Source organism: Fukomys damarensis, unplaced genomic scaffold (assembly GCF_012274545.1).
Source record: "Fukomys damarensis isolate Sample0158 unplaced genomic scaffold, DMR_v1.0_HiC HiC_scaffold_4, whole genome shotgun sequence".
Lineage (NCBI taxonomy): Eukaryota > Metazoa > Chordata > Mammalia > Rodentia > Bathyergidae > Fukomys > Fukomys damarensis.
In genome coordinates this window covers 12,180,567-12,201,746 of record NW_022900916.1, presented here as the reverse complement: position 1 = coordinate 12,201,746, position 21,180 = coordinate 12,180,567, and the positions used below count along the sequence as shown (strand labels likewise).

Genomic DNA, 21,180 nt, shown 5'->3' with positions numbered 1-21,180 from the left:
AAGATTTTTTTTTTTTTTTTTGGTGGTACCTGCGTTCAAACTCAGGGCCTTATTCTTGCCAGGCAGGCTCAGCACCACTGAGCTACATCCCCAGCCCCAAAATTATTTTTATAAGTATATTTCAGCCCAGTTTTTCATGCAATACCAAAATTTCTAAATGGAAAAAAAATAATAACAATGTAACTCGAACATTCATAGCAACATTTCTTCTTTCATTGCCTTATCATTGTCATTTTGTCTCACTTTTCTTATATCCCAACTCTCTTTCCAGAAAGGTAAAAATAACTGTTTGTTTTTAGGAAATAAATGTTCGGTTTACCTTCAAAAAAATGTCATGAAAACTCAAAGAGACATAGCTGGTAATTCTAGCCTTAAAGTTCTCATCAACCAACTTTGATACAAACCGGAGGCTTTTCTGTCTTGATTCTTCCAGGAGTCTGGACACTTGGATGGAGAGTACTTTTTTCCTGGTTGCATTCATAAACTAGTCTTTGAATGGACATTTTCTTTACAACATTGGGTGGAATAATTTTCTCTATGGAGTTTGTAAATGTGATATTGGAAAGAAAGTACAATCATCTCATTAAAAGTGGTTCCTGAGGAGCTAGTTTTTTAGGGCAGACAGAAGAATATCCCAAACCTATTAATCAAATTGGTAGATTGATTAAATTTAATATTCATAGAGTACATTATTTCTAACCTGTATGCTTTTGTGTATTTAGCTTTTACAGATATCCTGGCCTCCAGAAGAGTTAATACTTAACTTCCTGGAAACAATTTTTTTCTAAAAGCTTGGGATAAGAATGCTTTTTGCAGTAAATCTGATAAGTTTTCTACAAGCAAATGGCCACTCATTGATTTAGTTTTGATACTGTGTATACAGCTTGTTTAAAGAAAATTAAATGCACCTGGAGATAAATATTTCATGCATTACTCTGCTGTTTTACTGGTAAATCCTTTGTAGTACAAAGTGCATATCAGCCAGTGACTGAGATTTGTTCTTTATATGAATTAGCCTTTGGCTGGAATAAAGGATTTCCAGATATTTGGTTTATGATAATATACCTTCCCCATCACTAATAGCAAGTGGAAAATACAATTCTTCATGTCTTATCAGTCTCCATTCCTCATTTTTGTGGTTCTATTGTGATTATGCAGGGCCTGCATACCTTAGACAATTTTATTTTGAAATGTTGCTGTGAAGATTATAGTAATCTGTGACATAGAAAGAGTAATATCCCTTAGGTTTGGTAAATCTGGGTCTTTTGTCTGCCCAACCCCCATGCCCAGACTCATGTATGAGGAAAGGCCACATTAAAGAAAAGAATGACTGAGAAATGCAGCTGGCAGGAAGGTGGAGGAGGTGGCTTCAGCCAGAGAGCACCCACATGATTCATCAGCCCTGGCCTACGCGATTTTCTTTTCCTTGACTCATCACTAAAGCAGTAAGATGGCCATCCTGCAAAATGTCACTTCTGAACCTCTTGCCAATAAAAGGCACTTCAGATTTACTGGAAAGAGAGCCTGCTCTGTGTGGCACAGATAAGTAGTGTATGCTACATCTTGTACATGCACCCTGACACATGAGTCTCTTGTGATTGGAGTCATTGACTACTTTTGATGAATGGCTTAATAAAGGTAAGACCAGGAGAACACTGGGACTTTGCAAGCCGCTTGTTGAAATAGCAGCAGCGCAAAAGGGGAGTCATGGTCAGCCTGGAGCAGAAGCCCCCACTGGCATTAGCGTAGGGGAGGTATTAATTGTATTGTGGCAAGCACTGAGAGCTCTGAGTTAGTTTCTTATAGTACTATAGATTAACACTCTCTCCTGCTCATTCTTCTCCTGGCACTACCAACCCAATGCCCATTAAGGATGCTGACCCAGTTGCTGTATCTCCAACAGGAATGACTCATGCTGCTCAGCAAGAATAACAGGTCTGGAGACCAGCCTGGGCTACATAGTGAGGTCTGGGTCAGTCTCAACTGCATGGTGAGACTCTGTCTCAAAAAACCAAAAAAGAAAAAAGAATAATATAGGTCTTATCTTTACAAGTGACCAGACTGCCAGGCATTCCAAAATGCTGTTATCTACTCTAAGTGGCTACCGTTTCACCGTGTGTTGTTTGCTCAATCAGAAGATCAGGTAGTAAGTACACTTAGAGTACTAATATTCTGCTGAATGGCCTTTTGGAGGGGGGTGGGCTAAAGTCTTTAATAAGCTACTTCTGTTCTTTTTATCTCTTCAGTGATGTAAGTATTTCTAGAAATCTCTGTTAATGGAAAGATAAATAGAGCCAGAACTTGTTTCATTGACTCTACAATTTTCCCAAATATGTCACTGTCAACCCCAGTGTTCAGAATAAAATTTCTATAACTCAGACTTCACCTTTCGGGCACATCTTTACCTTCTGTTGGAACTTCACATCAGTTTTCTTACCTGAAAGAAATCAGTTTGGGAAATGGACTTAGGTGGGACAGTGAGGAACAGATCTAGGGCTGAGCTACACCAGCATATGCCATGTGTGTATGGAGGTGGGCAGGTTGGTGGTGGGGTAACAGCATCGGATTCTCGCAGCCTGTTCTCTAGCTTAATTTTTGCTTTTCTACATGAAAATAAATGGATATAATACTTAAGACAACAAATTAGACATAATCCACAATCATTTTAGTATAAAAATTTATATAAATAACCATCTCCTATTTATTCCTGAGTAAAAGTTATTATGTGAGAAATATAACTGAATTATGTGCCCTTGTACCAACCTGTATGCAGGGAAATATATCTTCAAAAAAATTAAAAATGACATCAGTTTCAAGGGGAACTTTTTTTTTACTTAGAATTTGTGTCTCCCGCCATGATCTTTAAGGAGACCTGTGCATTTGGATCAGTAACCCTCATAATGTGTGGATTAATATCTTTCTGGTTGCAATTTCAGTGTATCTTAATTCATTGTTGCCACTACCTGTGGTGGCTAGGGGATAACAAACCACCAGAAAATTCTGTAACTTAAAATGGCAACATATTAAGGTTCACAAGATGATTCTTCCTTTGCGCACTGTTTTTAACAAGTCACTCAGCTGCTCCAGCTGAGGGTTCAGCTGGGACCAGGAAGTCCCAGGTGGGCTTTTTATCACCTAGCCTCTCTTCCCAGTGGCGTTCTTATCATCAGTAGTACGGTGAGGACTCCCCAGAAAAAACTACAAGGGGATGAGCCCCGCTGTACCAATGCTCATTACACTTCTGCTTCTATATTACTTGGTGAAATCCCTGCAGCTGAAGCGTGTCGCATGGCCAGACTCACTGAGGTAACATTCTACCTTTAGCGGTAGTGAAGGTTTGTTGTGGAATACACTTGATGTAACAAAGACAGGGAGACATCCCAACTACGATCAATTTTCTGGCACACCTCATAGAGAGTTGATTGATTGTTTGGGATGTTGTCATATCAGTGCAAGGTCCTTTCTATATCACCTGTCCCGTTCCATCTATGCTGTGGTCACTCAGCAACCACTCTCTGCTTCAGCTGATCCTTGGCCACCCACTGGCCTCCTTCCGCTTTGGACACCTCTCACATCCTCCGCTTACTCACAGTTGCACAGGCTGCCTTGCCTCTGCTTGACCTTTGGCCTCTGTTCCTCCTCCAGACTGCTGACTCACTCTGCTTTCTGCCCCATTCATTCCTCTGAGGAGAACGGAATTTGCTACTCCTCAGCTGGTCACTTTTCAGACTCTTGAGTAGCTGAGTCACCTCCCAGCCTCTACACAGATGCCTCTGTTCAGGTGCCCACCCGGATTATATTAGCCTTGCTCGAGATGGTGGATCTGTGCAGAAGGACCGTGAGCATCACAGGCCTTCAGCCAGGAGCAGTCTGTCCCTCCTGTTTATCTGTCTTTGCTGTAATTGCATCTAGAGGAGAGGCAAAGGACAGTCCTTTTTCTGATTGAAGAACTACTCTTTTTCTCTGTACTCCCACCATCCTTTCCGTCAATTCTCTTGCCCCCAAATCTGGTCCTGACAATCATCGTCAGGTTTCTGGCCAGGTAGTGTAGAGCAGGTGCCATCCCTGGTCCAGCTGTGATTGGTTGCACACATACCATGTTTTGTCTTTTGTCTTCAATCTTGTAATCACTCCATGTTCTCATATTAGGCTGTTCCATTTCTTGTCATTGCTGTGCTGCGTAAAAGCCAGGATTCAGATAATTTTATGTGTTTTAGGAAACTAGATTTCACTGAAAGACTTTGGTTATTTCTAATGATCTAAATTTAATGTCCACAGAGCTTTTTACAACTTTCCAAATCCAAAACAATCTTAAAATATTATTTAGTATATTTTTGTGTTTGTGCATGAAATATCTATAGAAGGATTCATGGGACTTTGTAACATTGGTGAACTCCTGAGGGAGAAACTGGGATGCTGTTTGATTACTTTTCATTACATGGCCTTTTTGCCTTGGGGACTTTGGACTATCTTCTGTAGAGCTGGGCGTGAAGGCACATACATGCCTGTGATCCCAGCACTGGGGAGACTGAGGCAGGAGGATCACTGCAAGTTCAAGGCCAGCATGGGCTACATACTGAGTTCAAGGCCAGCCTGCACTATATAGCAAGACCCTGTTTTTTTTAAAAAAAGATCTTATGTAGATATTCAGAATCTACTTTTTAATATAAGTGACTAGCCTTGGTAATTCTGTTAGCCTATTGGCCCCTTGTAAAGTAATTATCACTCAATGGGATAATGAAGCTTACTTTTGCAGTTTGAGGAGCATGAGATAACTTAATGCATGGAGGAATCAGCCCCCCCATCTATTAAATGAGCATAATACTTGCTCTCCTGTTTTCTTGAGGCACAAAATAAGATAATCAGTTACAAAGCTGTGAGGAATGAAGATTTTTGAGCTATTACAATGATTTCTCCAATCCTCTATTGATGTCCTAAAAACATACCTGTTAATTTTCACCTTTTCATAGGTGTACTGTTTCAAGTTAGGTAGCAGATTCCTCCAAGGAACTCTACAGTGAGATTCCTTTGGATCAGCAGGAAATTAGCAACATGTTCTGTAAAGCATCACACAGTTTGCTTTGTTGAAGAGCTCATTACAATCTCTTCCGTCCTTAATTTCAGACAGCCTTTTTCTGAGGTACGTGTGTATGTAGTTGTGTAGATATAACTGACTTTATTGATGGTTTCTCCCTAACTTCCCCTCCACAGTCTCACACTCAGATCTGTGGCTGAAAAACATAGTATGATCAAGGATGGCCATTCAGGTGCTTATTCTTTATGCTAAATATTTAAAATATAAAAGTGGCCATTCTTGAGTTGTCTGCTAGACAACAGCTTTCACAGTCAAGATAATGTCACACCCATTTAGTTGTGCAGTCAGTGAAGTCAGCTACAAAGGGGCCATCAGAGCATAATTAGGGTGTCATAGGTGTCCCGCAAATTGGCACATCTGTTTCCTAGCTTGGAGATGTCGATCGTGTGACCTGAGCAGTAGGCACCTGAATGAAGTACAGGAATACTGGATGCTGAAAAGCAGGGAGGAGGAATTGGTAAATAATGCTTGGCTAGAAAGCTGCTTTTATTTTTTAAATTAAATAATTTTATCATTCACTTGAAAAACAAAAGTTATATTTTCTAATAACAAGATTTATTAAGCAACAAGACAGCTGCTTTACTCTGGTTTGGTGTGAATTCTTTGTGAAAACTCTGGGTTCTTTTGAAATGTATGGTAAATTTTCTATAATTTAGTATGAATTTGAAGCAAATGAAGCAAGAGAACCTTGAATTGTGCTTCTTTTCTGGTGATGCAAAACTTACTGAAGACAGGAATTTTTCTGTTTCATAGCCTCTATTATAGGTAACATAAGAAAAGTTGCTTTTAATGGAGTTAAATGAAGCATAATATTAAAGGGATTTATTCTTTATCCTTATTTTTCATCATTTTAACAATATATGTGATTTTAAATATGAGGTTAGGGCTAAGAGTATAGCTCAATGGTACAGCACCTGTCTACCATGCTCAAGCCCCCTGGATCCAATCTCTAGTACTGCAAAAATTAAAATAAATAAAACAAAATGTGTTTATCATCAGACGATAAATATACAATTTGTGTCATTTAAAATGTCGATAAGATGGGCCAGCGATTTAGCTCAGTGGTTCTACCACCTGCCTCGTAAGTGCAAGGTCCCAAGCTTGATCCCTAGTGCCAAATAAATAAATAAGTAATAACAAAATTTTTTAAATTGCAAACTAACATACTCCTTAGTCTCCACCAAAAATGATGTGCTATTTCATATTTAGAGTTTATTCATTTTAGTGTAATTACATAAACAACTTAGTTTTAGTTCGTGATTCCCACTTAAGGGAAAATGTCCATCACTTTCCAAGGTGAAGTACAAGACAGACAGGGCGGGGGTGGGGGCATTGACATCAATACTCAGAGTGGAAAGCGGTGGTTTTCTTTGTGAGGCGTTCAGAGCACATTACTCTAACAAAGAGAAAGCTCAATTCTTCGCAGCTGTGTTTGATTTTTCAGCGTGATGGAGTGCTGGGCATTTAATGCCTTTCTCATGCATTTGGATTTTCACCTATGAGGGCATACGTAGGAGGAGTGGGTGACTTTCCATGGGCGGATTCACAAGGTGGGCTGGACCACTGCTGTTTCCTGCCATGACAGAATTCACGAGAGAGATGACTCTGTGGCCAGTGGTGCTGTAGACTTACAACTTTGTGAGGAAAGACCAGAGCTTCAGTTGCGGTAGTTCACGACCCCCTGGCAGTGTGAAGATTTGTTTACTCACGTCTCTTTCAGTAAGTGCCCTCTTGGTTTTCATAGAAATTTGATGTTTTCTTTATGAAACACTGTTATCTCATGCACAGTAGTTTATTCCATGTATACTCTGAAAAATTAAGACAGTTGATTAATACTTTCCTCTACCTGAAGTTGTCTCATGGTCTTTATTTTGGTTTGCGGGGGGGGGGCCTTTTTTTTTTTTTTTTTTTGTTGGTATTGGGGATTGAACTCGGGTCCTTGTGCTTGCAAGGCAGGCCACCGAACCGCTGCGCTAAATCCCCGGCCCTATGGTCTTTATTTTGAAGGATGAATACCATAAAACATTCAGGTGAAATAAATAACAAATGAAGCACTTAGAAATTATATACAGCTGTTTAAGGTCTTATAGGAATTAGTACAAATTAGTACAAATTTGGGAAAGAAATTATTTGAGTTCTCCAGCAGCTGCTCAGAGAGCTGGCACTTAAACCCAGCATAGGGCAATCAGGCAGGTATGCTATTCACATCTGAGAGATCAACTCTGCTGTCTTCACTTGATATATGTAATATGTATCATCTGCTTTTGCTATTCCTTTTTTTTCCTGAAGCTTATATTTGAGTTCAGATTTAGCAGTTCAACAGGAAAATAAAAGGAAATGTGATCGATAGAGTTGTACTTTACATACACAGAAGGGCAGTCCGATTTGTATTGTGGTGGGAAATGGTTAGATGAACTTCTGTATCTGCCTCTCAGTGCATACTGGACATAAACATTTATATAACACAGCACAGATAAATCTCCCTGCTCGTAGATTAAACCACATAGTCTGGATATTTCATTCACAGAATATTATATAATAAATAATAATACATAATTATGTCTGTTTAGCTTATTTTTCATCCTTTGTATTTGTTTTTTTTTAGAAGAAGTATAGTACTATAGTTTTAACCAGGTTCAAATTAGAACTTAACTAACAATAGCAAATGTTGCTAGCAAAACATATGGTATCGGCCTTGTCTCTTTTTTTATATAATTAAGCTTAACTCCATACACAGACATGATATTATAACTGTGTTGCCTATTTTGACTAGATTTGAGATTTCAGGTTGTATAAATATATATATAACCTTGGGGAGACCATGGTCAAACTGAATACAGTGACAATTTAAAAGATCTTAAGTCTCTTTTTCTTATTTTCCTTGCGAATATTTATTTACTTCCTACCATACGTCAAACACTGTGACAGGCTACTAGCGTGCAGTAGGGACAGGACAGATCAGTCCATACCCTGGGGAGACTTTGCGGTTTGGTGGGGAATGTGGACATTATGAAACTACACAACTGCACAAGTAATTAATTAGTTGTTTATGGGAGCCACCCCAGTTTGTAATGATATTATCCCTCTCACCTGCTCAGGAGAGTCATTAGTCACCCCGGCTCCCCTTCATTAATGAGAACACATGATTAAGCCTGTCTCTGTAGGTGGGGTTTGCTGTGAGGCAGACATCTGTACCCTATGTCCAGGCTCGGGCTATCCATTGGGACACTCCCATGTGCAAAGACACTGTGTTAGGTGAGGGAGCGGGACCCTGAGATGAGGAAGACGGAATCTGTGCTTGAATGAGTATGGAAAGGGCATATTAACACAAACACACTCACAGAGCCCACTTATTTATCTATATAATATACATGATTTCTGAAACAGGTGGAGGTAAAATGACTTCTACTCTGGGAGATCCACTAGTGTTTCTTAGAAGTGACCTTTTAATTGAATTATGAGAAGTATATAGGACTTTGATGATAAAGACATATAGTGTATAAGGCACTCCAGATAAAGGAAATAAAATAAACAAAGATAAGAATATGGCACAATTCAAGGCGCATTGAAGGTTTGACAAAAACAAACCAAAAAAAGTTATATAGAAATAGGAGGTATGGTTGGCAGGATACATGGAAGTGAGATCATTATGGTGTTTTAATGCCTCTTAAGGATACAGTGAACTTCAGTTGAGAGACTGAGTATGGCTACTCCCAATATTCAACATTTCAGGTTTGCCCCAAGAATACTTACTGGTAGCAGTTGCAGCTGCAGGGTTTACTCTGCGATAATTCACAGAACATAGTCTTAACCTTACCCTCAAAGTTTATCGCAACATCTTACTTTTACTACTGTTTCCCATCACTCTAGCATATTGATAGTCTCTGAAAACAAAAGACATCATTCTACTTATAGCATTTTTTGTAGTAGTGGTATTTCCATTTACAAAATATAGTAATTCTGGGTCACTGAACATTAAATGAATGTTGCAGTGAGCTATACTTTTTTTTTTTTTCCTAAATGAGAAACGGGTTTCCTAAAATCCTTTAGGAAAAACACTATGGCTCTGTTAAAGAGAGTGACTGGCGAGGAAGGTCTGTGGCTTTGTCTAGAGAAGAGGTGATGATGGCCTGTATTCTCAGTGTTCATTTGCACCAATGCCCCAGGTTTCCCAGAGATGATCTGCAGAATGGAGAAGCCCTTAGGCCTCCACTTTACAAAGTTATCGCTTTCCAACTGGCCTGAAAGCCAAGGTTCCTGATCTATTAAGAAAGACACAGTAGCCTCTGAGTCCTGTTGATGCAAATGTTTAGAATGAAAAAATCACAAGGATGGGAAAGTGGACAGATTTTGCTTGACATCACCACAGAACTGATTTTAGCTGATTTATGAATAAATGATTATTCCAGTCTTCAGAGTTAAATATTTAAAAGTGAGCTCCCTTTTTAGAGTTCATGTATAATACAGGGCCAATTTTCTATGCTGCAGACTTCCGTTCTTCATTTCCTTCTTTTTAATGCATTATAATTATTATTCTTATTCCATCCTTTTTCAGTTCCTTGCATGAAAAATTATTTAAACGTTTCACACAAATCTTTGTGAAAGAAGAAAAGAAAATTCAGCTTGTGGGTCTCAGCAGGAGTGAAGCTAATGCAGCTTAAAATAATGCCGAAAAAGAAGCGCTTACCTGCAGGCAGAGTGCCCCTGATTCTCTTCCTGTGCCAGATGATTAGTGCACTGGAAGTACCTCTTGATCGTAAGTATTAACGATTTAAAGCTCTTAGGCCCAGGAGTCAAAACCTCCCAGCATTTACCATTACCGAGAACAGTGCGGATGGAGAAGGTGTCTGTGTGACACTGAAAAGCTAATCAAAATTAATTTGGCTTTTTCTGTCAGCACCTGGTGTTTTTAAAGACTCTCACAGTAGAAATGACCATTGAAATGGCCAGATGCTGTGTCCTCTCTTTCATTTTCCTTCTTCCCTCTCAGGTGCCTTTTGTGTGCCATGCGGGAATGGCCTGAGAAGGAGGGACTCATGCAGCTGCCATGATCCTCCCAACAGGCAGCTCTTTGTAGAAGTAGTGCTGCAAGAAAGCCACGCAGGCCACTTTACAGGGGTTGTGGAGACGCCCCCACTTCCCCTCACGTACCACTTCCTCGTGTGTTGAGAGTGCACTCGTTGGGAGGGTTGGAGGGTGCTCCCTTCTGCCCTCTGCCCCTCCAAATCCCCTAAGCACCCCACACTTCATTTCTCACAATTCAGATAAGACACATTTTACTTTCTAATTTTGAATCCTAAATAGTCTAAACTAAGGAAAGTATTTTATCTACAAGCCTGATGAATAGTCTTTTGTTTTTCTTTTTTTTTTTTAAAGAACATGATCAAAGACCAAGATGCAGAATTTTGAGACTAAGACAGATCTACAATAACACTAAAATGAAGCAAACAATAACTGTTGTATTTAGTCCACTCTTTTCCCATTATTAAGGTATAAGCCATATTTTCCACTGTTCTGGAAGGCCTGTCTGCAAAATAAAGATAATAGCAGGCTCCAACTGGTCACTTCTCTGCAATGGAAAACAGCATTTCAAATCTGGACAATTACTGTACTTCAGAATTGATTTATCCTTTATCCCTAATCTGCATGACCTCTTTAAATCCATTAACTTCCTGAATAGAACATCTGTTTGGCAAGCTTTCCAAGGTGCAAGGAAGATAGCACTTTCCTGGGATTATTCAGTAGTTGGGATGCCCATTTTTGCCCTAAAAGTAGCAACTGCCAGTGGGAAGACATTTAAAAGAGATGTGGTCTGCCCCACACTTTGTTCAGTTCCTTTACCATACTCCTTTAAAGTACAATAAAATGAAATATTTTTTAATTTTTAAAAACATCCATCCATTGACCTTAATTTCAATTTAAAAATACATATATAATTTCGTAAGCCCATTGAAGTGGAAAGGTGTAAGAAAGCATTTGCCCCAACAGATACACAAGAAAGCAGGAAAAGTGCTTGAAAGAAATGCTTTTGTTCTCTCCCATGTTAAATATATTCTCCTTTAATCTGACTGCTCAATCTAACAATCAGAGGGAAACAGGCACCTACAGCTAACTCAATTATCACTGCTAATAGAGAAGAGACACAACAGTAATGAAAAGAAAGTCACGGGTAACCCAGGCCTTCTCATGTTAAGCTTTGCAAGTAGTAGTGACAGGCTGCACTGCAGAGTGATTGGAATCGCATACAAATGTAACCTCTTCCCTGTCCCTCTTCCTTGAGTACATGAGCTGTGCCTTGGTGTGTAACCCAGCAATTCCTGGATGATTGAAGAATTTGAAAGTAGAAATGTGCTGACAGTCCAAAAGATTCAGTTCTTGACTTAGACAGTAACAATAGAAATATACATTCCAAGATCAGTGTTGGACTTGGTGTGGCTGGAATGTTGTCATTGCTGTGGTGCCTCATTGTTAGGTATTGTTACCATGTGCGTAGTGATGTCTAGGATAATAGGATCAGACATGGCACAGTATGTGACAACTCAAATTAATTGTAGACTTCAGCTATTTTTCAAATTGGACATAATTACTTGTCCAGCACAGTATGTATGGGATGAAATTAGCCATTTTTATTCCTGGAAGATTTTTTTTCTTTCAGCATCACTTTTGTTCTTCCACATATGTATGTGAGAAGCTGCTGCATAAGCAAACAAAAGCATTAATGCAAGTTTCCACTCTTGAACTTTATTACTTCACTATATGGGTTGTTAGGTCAAACCAAATAGAAAAGATGCCCCTTTTATCTTGAGGGTTCTAACGTTCTCGTTACTAACATCTGATTTTTTTTAATCCTGTTTGCCCATTCATCTGCTGATATTGATGGGGAAAAAGCAAAACTTCTTGAAGACTGTAAGTGTCTTTCTGTAATTACTAGGCAGTGTGAAAATTTGAGTGTGTCTTTGTTTTTTGAATTAATATTGTGAATTAAGTGCATGGTGCTATGCCTTGTGATGAATGTCTTTTTTAAGCCTGTGTATGCTCAGATGCAATATATTACCTGCATGAATTGTGAAGGATCTGGTTATTACCGTTTTTGCGAATATGCTGCTGTACTAACTTACAAGTTTTTATTCACGTCTGATGTAACTCAATGAGAAAGTTCCCAAAATATAGAGACAGTGATTATCTGGCTCTAAATGCTATTAAATACTTGGGAGTCTTTTAGAAGGTGGGTTCCCAAGTCAGCAGCTGAGTGCTGTCTTCCTGCTTTAGCCTTCAGACTGTGTAGACTAGTGTTTCTAAGTGCCGTCAGTAGAATCACTCAGCAAATTAGAATATTGTCTTCTGCACAGGAGACAAGCAGATGCCACTCACAGCATTTCTGAGCAGCTTATTATAAGCAAAAACTACTGCTGCTTCTGGCAGCTGGGCAGCATTTATCATCTAGCAGGAAAAAAAAAACAGTTTTCCAGCATTTGAAAATTCTCTTTGATTTTGGATTAATGAGGAAAATTATGTAAAATCTCTTATTAGTGCTTATTATTGCAAAGCATTTGCTAATTGCCATGTGACCTAAGCACTGTTCAGAAAGGTACCTCCAGATGGTAAACTCCTGGCAGTGAGCAGTGGTATGAAAGCCAGCTCAGCTGCAGACACATGAAGAGAAGCTCTGCTTTTGAAAGCACAAATTTGCACCTCCGTCACTCCCAGAAATGCACAAGGAATTGCACTGCGTCGCTCCTTAGAATCACCTGCCCCTCTGCTTATGTTCACTGTTCTTGGGATGTGGAATCTCAGGCTTCCTTTCATTATCCCAAACTGTCCTCCCAGACCTGAAAGATCAGTCACTCAAAGGTGAAGCTGAGCCCGATGAAAATTATAACGATCATAATTTTAAAGTAGCAAACAGCATTGAACCATTATCCTGTTGGCATGTACTAAGAATTTTACACAAATTACTGCATTAGTCCTCCCAGCCAGCCTAGAATGTAGATACTTCTTTTAAACCTCATTTTCCCTCAGAGAAAACTGGGGCTTACAGAAGTTAAGGAACTTCCTTAAAGTCTCATAGCTACTATGAAAAACTGGACTGCTAACTATCAGTGGACCAGATGTTGCTAAAGAGGAGGGAATTGATGTTGTGTAGTATTCCACATGAAATTGGGGGACAATAAATGATGACAAAAGGTTTAATTTTTGATATATACTTTAGGTGTTACTTTGATACTTAGGAAGATGCCTACTGAACAGCAGTAAGATAAGAGACAAAGAACAGAGCTATGTTTGCAGATTTATAAGACTTTGGATACAGAGGCAGTAAGTTTAGCTCAGCAACTGTTAACCTGAATGAAAACAGATGAGGGGCTGGGGATTTAGCTCAGTGGTTCCGCCGCCTGTTTCACAAGCACAAGGTCCTGAGTTTGATCCCTGGTACCAAAAACGAAAAAACAAAAAAATGACAGATAAGAGCAGGGAGAAGTTACTGAGCTTTGGGAAATGCTTGGTTGGTGGGTAGAAGAGATTTTACAAAGAAAGCACAGTGTGGGCAGAGAGTACAGAGAAGATCCGAGGATGGAAAGCATAGCTGAGCCAGAATGTCAAATGTATCAATGGAAGGAAAGCACGAGTCCTAAACGAGGATCTTGGAAAGGTTGCCTGATGCAGTGGACGCATAGTGGGGCAGGGCCACTGCATTACCTGATCCAGGCACTGTTCACACTGTGGCTGGTGCCTACTCTCTCAGCCTCAATGCTGCTCATATCTGGGGCCAGTTAAGTCTCTGTTGTGGAGGACTCTGCTATACATTGTAAGACAGTGAGAAACATCCATAGCTTCTCTCCACTAGATCCCAGAACCACCTCCACCCTACTTATAGCAGTCTAAATCATCTCTATTTATGGCCAAATGTCCCTGGAAAGAGGGGAGCAAATTACCTCCTGTTGGGAACCACTGGTGTGTGTAAACAGCTCTCTGTGGAGTTGTGCAAAGTGGCCTTACAGTAGGAGCTTGTCAAGATTTTGGTTCCTTCTCAGTTTTGTGCCTTCTGAGTCAAGCCATTTGCTACTCTGAGAAATAAAAGCAGAGGTTAAAACAGATTATTTCTCTAGTCCTTTTCTGTTCTAATGTGCTGTAATTCTGATTTCAAAGAGAGAAGAAATGGTGATTTTAGAGTAACCTGAAGATCTAGACATTGACTTTCTACAAGTTCCATTGGTCTAGATCAAAACACTCTCCTCTACAATTTCATAATAAAGGGTCAGATAATCATTTGAAGAGTGAAGTGGAAAAATTGTCTCCTAGAACAGAGAACTTTGATTACATTAATTTTCCAAATAAGACTACTTTTCTTTCTTCCCAACATGCCTATATCATAATCTTAATAAGTGACATATTAATGGCATGTCTCGTTTAACAATCTTTATATTAACTTTTCAATGCATGCTCCCGATACATATTATTTTACAGTAGCATACTAACAAGCTATAGGTGATCAACTTTTTCCTTAAAAAGAACCAAATATACCTCATAATTTAAATTTCATTGAAAGTCATTATTTGAACCACAGAAATCAAGAATTTCTCATTGTTACATCAGGAAAAGAAACATTTTAATATTAGGCATGTGTTGATAATTACTTTCTCAGACAAGGCTTTTAAATTGAACATAGAGTTACCAAAAGGGCAACTTAATTTTGGAGTTCTAGGAGACTTTTAGTTGAAAATCTACGGAGGGTAGGTGCTGCCACAATAGAAATTGTAGAAATATTTGGAACATATTTAATCTAAGGCAAGTGATCTTGACAAAGGAAAATTGGTTGCTATTATGATGTTAAATTATTTATTTCTTTACATTATTCTTTCTTCTGTAATTAAGTGGTACAGCCTCCAACCATCACTCAGCAGTCTCCAAAAGATTACATCGTTGACCCTCGGGAGAATATTGTAATCCAGTGTGAGGCCAAAGGGAAACCTCCTCCCAGGTGAGTGTGTTTTCTGCTTTCATATGGCACTCAAAGTAAGTTTGAGGATTTCTCGGAATATAGGAATAAGCTTAGAAATTCTGTAGAACAAAGTAGGCAATGTAGAGTATGTTCATTTTTAGTTGGGTGTTTTTAGCATGGTTGCTGGTTTACTCTTTGGTTTATCTAACCAACTGCCAGACCTATTTCAGCTCTTCAAAGATACTAAAGGTAATTTCTTAAGTCCTGCATAACCCTAAAGTATCAGTTGTAGGTTTATTGTTTTGTTTCTCAGCTCAGAGTGAATTTGTTGAACTAAAATCCAAACTACTTCATTCCCATATTTATGTTTTTATGTTCGTATCTTGGGGGGAATAAGTACAAAACTCTAATCTTGGTTCTGATGCTAATAGCTTTCTGAAGTGAGCAAATCCCTTTTCTCTGGGCTTCAGTTTCCTCATCTGTTAGAATGAAAAAGGAGAAGTTGGGTTTGATGACTTTCAAGATCTTTCCTACCTCCACAGTGGCCTATAAAATAGTCCTAAATGGTTTTCCAAACTTGTCATGGTTCAATACTCAGGACTCTCCATATGAATCTGTTATGAGCACTGCATAATCCTCTCCATCCCAAACACTGTAGATGAGAAACCAGTTCTCCATAATGCTGCATCGTTCATCCAGGGTTTCACAGTGCCAGATCTTGACCTTGTTGATACAAGTTTTAGAGAATTGAAGTATTTTTAAAATATTAATTATTATAACAAATATGATTTAATAGCAAATTAAATAACTAAATACAGTAATTTATCAAAAATAAGTAAATAAAAGTTTTTAAAGATACTTTATTTCCAAGTTTTTCTATTACAGGTTTTATTAAAGTATCACAAAATAGCACCTGAGAAAAAAATAAGTAGTACTAAATATCTGTGTATATCAAAACTTCCATCAAATTTTTACCTCAAAACAATATTCTGCCATATTATTGGAAACCCTCTGTCACACAACCCCTAATGTGACATCCTTGGATGGAATTCCCCTTTACCTTCACACCTATGAGTGTTTAGGGCCTCGTATGACTCTGTAAGCTAGGATTTCTCCTCCTCAGCACTATTCATATTTGCAGTTGGGTAATATTTTTGTTGTAAGAATGGAGGCTTCCTGTGCATGGCAGGATAGTTACTTTTTAATTTTAATGTAACACAAGTAGATATTTATAAAGAAAATATAAAAACAATTCTATGCAAAAATAATTTTTCATAACAAAAATGATTAGAGAACGGTAAATACTCTGTGTATCATGATCTTAAAAGAAGATATTTCAATTGCTAATCTATCTTTCAACTCATTTCCTAATAATACTGTGCTATTTGGCATAAAACATTTTAATTAATAAGTTATCTCACACTCAATATAATTTTAAATAATCTCTTGTTATTTTACTTTATTATTATATATTTTGGTCCTTATTTTTACTTTCAGTTTCTTACACCAGAAAGGCAATGTGTGTTTGATTTATTTCACTTACAAGTAAGGCTTCTAGATGCATCCGCTTACCTAGAAATATCTCAAGTTTATCCTTCTTTATGGCTGAGTAATATTCCATTGTGTTTTTTAAATCCTTTTTTATTCATTCATTGGTTGATGGGCGTTGGGGTTGTTTCTAAGATTTACCTATTACAAACTGTGCAGGTATAAACATGGGTGAGCATATATCACTATTATATGATGCTTTTAATTCTTTTGGAAAGATATCCAAAAGGAGGATAGTTGGGTCAAATCTTAGTTTTTTTAGGAATCTCCATATTGATTTCCACAGTGTTTGCACCAGTCTGCACTCCCACCAGCAGTGGAGCAGTGTTCCTTTCTCCCCACAGCCCTGCCAGCATTTCTTGTTGGTTAATTTCTTGATAACAGCCATTCTTTCTGGAATGAGACAGAATCTCGTAATTATTTTAATTATGGCAGCATAATTAGCAGCATCTCTGGCCTCCTCCCATAAAACCACTACATCCTAGTAGCATTCATCACCGCCGCCTCCTGCCTGGTTGTGATAACAACCATCACTATGAGGACAAGTGATGGGAAGGAAAATCCAAGTGGGCTCTGAAAACACTGTAAACATCAGAGATTTATGCCTTTATATGATTTTGGCCATCACTGATTTGTGATTAGTTATGAAGTATTCAAATATATGTGCACTGTGACTTTTATATAAGACTGTTTTTTGTGTAAATAAAACTGAGACAGAACAATCTCAGTTGACTTGGCATCCCTCTTCAAATTCATAAAATCATCTCTAGAATTAAAAGTTCTCAAAAGTAGCTTATATACAATTACCATTTTAATAAGTAAGAGTTAAAACACCTCTATTATCCTCCTCCTACCTCTGCTTTGCATTTTGCTAACTTGAAACGGTTGTGATCAATTTTCAACACAGGAAGGGAGTACTTGTAGAGGCCTTTCTTGTCACATTTTAGCCCAGAGCAAATTTTTATAGATATGTTATCATCTCTGTGAACAATGGAGTTTATAATAAAAATCCTAATACAGCTCAGAAGGAATGTGCCTGAGAGACCTGTATCCTATATTTTGTTTGAAAAATGACAGGCAGTTTGTGTTATAATCTGGCTGGTTTTAAAAAAGACATTTACCTCTAAATATGTAACCAGCACTTTTTTCTAAGTCATGATTCAGTGCAACATTTTTGGTATAGGGACCTATTGCTTCTTTACTGAATATTGAAAGCCAAATAGTTATTTCTAGAAAACCATAAAACTGTTAGGAACTTGTTGAAGAATAATCATCCTACCTTTCTGAACCATTAACAAACTTTACTCTTGATGATTTGGATAGCTTTTCCTGGACACGCAATGGAACTCATTTTGACATAGATAAAGACCCTTTGGTCACCATGAGGCCGGGCTCAGGAACACTTGTCATCAACATTATGAGTGAAGGGAAAGCAGAGACTTACGAAGGCATCTATCAGTGCACAGCAAGAAATGAACGTGGAGCTGCAATTTCTAATAACATTGTTATCCGCCCATCTAGTAAGTGAGAGTTGTTAAGGAAATATGATCCCATTAAAGTATTGCTGTAAGCCTCAGCATCTGTTACATCTCCAAATGCTATCACTTCCAGTATTCCAACTTTGTTTTCAATGAGCATTATTGCTCCTCTCTACTTCCCCCCTTAACTCCTCAGTTTACTCCTTTGCCAGTCCATTGTATCTTTTATCCAAGTCCTGAATAAAAAGGCCAGTTTCCAAAAAGTTATTTCTTACTTGATTTTATCTAATTATTTATTCCTCATGTGTTTTATGTATAAGCAAAATTCCTACAGCCATGACATGTGTCAATAGGGGTTGTCTTAGTTACTTATTTGTTGCTGGGACAAAATACCTGACATCCACACATTAAGGGAGGAAAAGTTTATTTAGCTCACAGTTTGTAGAGGTTTCAGTCCATAGTCAGCTGGCTCCTCGGCAGGGTAGCATGGCCGAGGAGAAACAGTCCATGATGTGGCAGGCAGAAAGCAGCAAAGCAGCAAGCAGCAGCAGCGGCAAACCTATCTTCTTTCTGTCCCTTTATATCCCATCCAGGCTATAAGCCTATTGGTTGGTGCCACCTGTACTGAGGATGTGGCTTCCATTATCTACACCTTTAATCTAGTATCATACCTTTAATCCAAATTCACACACCCTAATCCAGCCACCTTTGAAACTCCCCACCTATGACTACATGAGGCTTTGAGAGGACATCTAGATATAAGCTATAACAAAGGTCTACGTGTGATTTCCTTTAGTATTTTTGTTTCAAAATTTCACTGCAAATAACGTGTCCCTATTGCCATGGTGTTACTGTGGCTCATTTTGCTATGCCAGTACTAAAATCCTCTCAATAATCTCAGGATCATGTATTTAAAAAATGATGATCATATGCAGTTCTAATGTTTTTGAAAACTTTAAGAATTAAATATATGTGTATAATATGTGTTCATTTTAGAAAAATAAATTGCAAATAAAATAGAAGTTTAAAATTACTTATGAATACTTCCATTCAAGGAAATAACTACCACTCACATAGTTTTCTCTAAGGGCTGGGGCTGTCGCTCCTTGGCAAACACTCATCTAGCACACATGAGGGCCTGGGGTTCGATTCCCTAGCAAAAGGAAAGAAAAGAAAAAGAAGACAGCAAAGAGTCTTCTCTACTTTTTTCTAAGCAGATTTATATCTTTGTACATAAAACCAGCTCAATACCAGCTGAAATATTATTTTACCATCTTTTTTGACTTATTAAAATATGTATATTCTCTTACCAATCTTATCAATACACATGCTTCTACTATATGATTTTCAAAGGTGTAGAAGAACAATTATTTAACAAACCTCATGATACTTTGTAAGCATTTTTCATTCTTTGTAGAGAGCATGCTTGGATTAAAATCATGTGTTCTTATTTGTTTATTAATTTATTTAGGTACTGGGGATAGAATTTAGGCAGGCATGGTGCCACTGAGCTAAATCCCAGGCCCTCATGTGTCTTCTTGATGATGTATTTAATATAAATTCTTAGGCATGGAATCCACTTACTCAGAATTTACACTATCAGTGGCAAAGAATAAAAATCATCTTCTTTTACTGTCTTTTGATTTAAAAAAAATTTACCAATATATTCAAAAGTCATTTTTTCATTATTTCATGTATATAAATTCCAAGTTACTATTCCCCCCTAAAAAATTGGTTTGCCTCTTTTTCTAATGCTTTCTCTTTTTATTTTTCCATGCAGAAATAACCCATAAATTATTTTTTCATTAGGATCACCATTGTGGACCAAAGAAAAGCTTGAACCAATAACACTACAGAATGGTCAGCCATTAGTACTTCCCTGTAGACCTCCAGTTGGATTACCACCTGCTATAATATTTTGGATGGATAATTGTAAGTTTAACAATAAGAACTTTCTGGGCTGAGGATTTAGCTCAGTGATTCTACTGCCTGCCTGCCTCACAAGTGCAAAGTCCCAAGTTCGATCCCTAGTACCAAAAAAAAAAAAAAATTAAGAACTTACTTTCTTAAAGAATCTTGTAATTATTTGCAGTCACAAAAATTATTTCCTCTTGTGATTCATAAAGTGTTTATAAAATGTGTTAGAGATGCTCAGAAAAATAACTGGCCTTGAAATAAATAACATGATTTTATTTGTTCACTCAGTTTTATTAAGCACTTACTAAATGAGTTACCGCTCTAAATAAATTACATAGCCTGCTGTCATCGATCTTAGATTCTGTGCAGCAGAAGTGGATGAAGGTGGGAAGGAGGCAGACAGTGAATGCCTTTAGAACATTGTGTCAGTCAACAAAAAATATTATGAAGGAAAAAAAGCAGAGGTCAAGTCCAGACGTGAAAGAATGAGGAGGTAAACCAGGGCCCTAAATATCTGAGTGGACAATGGGGAGCACTGGTACAAGCCCCAGCGGAGGAGCATCCTTGGTGCATACCAGAAACAAAGCAGTGGCCAGCTTGAGAGAACGGAGGGGGGTGATGACAGCCAAGGTCAGGGAGGTCACAGGAACTCCATGGAAAGGGCCTTAGCTTTTGCTCTGAATATCCAAGGAAAGTCTTGAAACAGTGAGTTCTCTGAAATAAAGTCCATAGTAATAGTATTCCTTCTACTCCCAGGTGGAGCTACAGGGGATAGAGCGAGGTGGGAGACCAGGTAGGGGACTCTGCTGTAATCTAGGCAGGAGCTGAGGGTGATTTGGACTTTCTAGAGGCAGAGTGGGTCAGCTGCTGGGTGTACTTTGAAGGTGGAACCTCGAGGATTCGTGGGGTAGGGATAGGAGTGTGAGGGAAAGCAATCAAGAACAACCCATACAATGGAATTAGCATTTGCTGAAACCGCAGAAACCCCTTTGGGATAGGAAATCAAGCTGTTTAGAATGTGTTGTGTTTTTGTGTTTGTTTATCCCCAACAATAGCTATATTTATTGGGCCTTAATTATTAAGTACCAGTCCTCCTGATAAGAACATCGTGTGGCCTGACCCGTTAATTTTTTACAACAACCCTATGAGGCATGGCCAATTTTTTTCTTCTACTTTCCAGATGGAGAAACAGAGAAGCAAAAAAA

At 38.3% G+C, this 21,180-nt stretch overlaps 1 protein-coding gene across 43 annotated transcripts in view; it reads left to right on the top strand.

The window, feature by feature from the left end:
• The window catches only part of Nrcam (neuronal cell adhesion molecule), a 195,662-nt gene that overhangs the window by 113,247 nt on the left and 61,235 nt on the right, over nucleotides 1-21,180 (top strand). For 34 of the 43 annotated variants that reach the window (XM_010614001.3, XM_010614023.3, XM_033756845.1 and 31 more), the window contains 6 exons: nucleotides 6,681-6,814; nucleotides 9,651-9,851; nucleotides 11,984-12,001; nucleotides 14,966-15,071; nucleotides 17,904-18,100; nucleotides 19,868-19,990. In XM_010614001.3, coding sequence (XP_010612303.1) covers nucleotides 9,746-9,851; nucleotides 11,984-12,001; nucleotides 14,966-15,071; nucleotides 17,904-18,100; nucleotides 19,868-19,990 — 550 coding nt within the window. In that variant the 5' untranslated portion in view covers nucleotides 6,681-6,814; nucleotides 9,651-9,745. The remainder of the gene's footprint in view (nucleotides 1-6,680; nucleotides 6,815-9,650; nucleotides 9,852-11,983; nucleotides 12,002-14,965; nucleotides 15,072-17,903; nucleotides 18,101-19,867; nucleotides 19,991-21,180) is intronic. The other 9 variants (XM_033756885.1, XM_010614022.3, XM_033756840.1 and 6 more) reach the window with 1 other exon arrangement.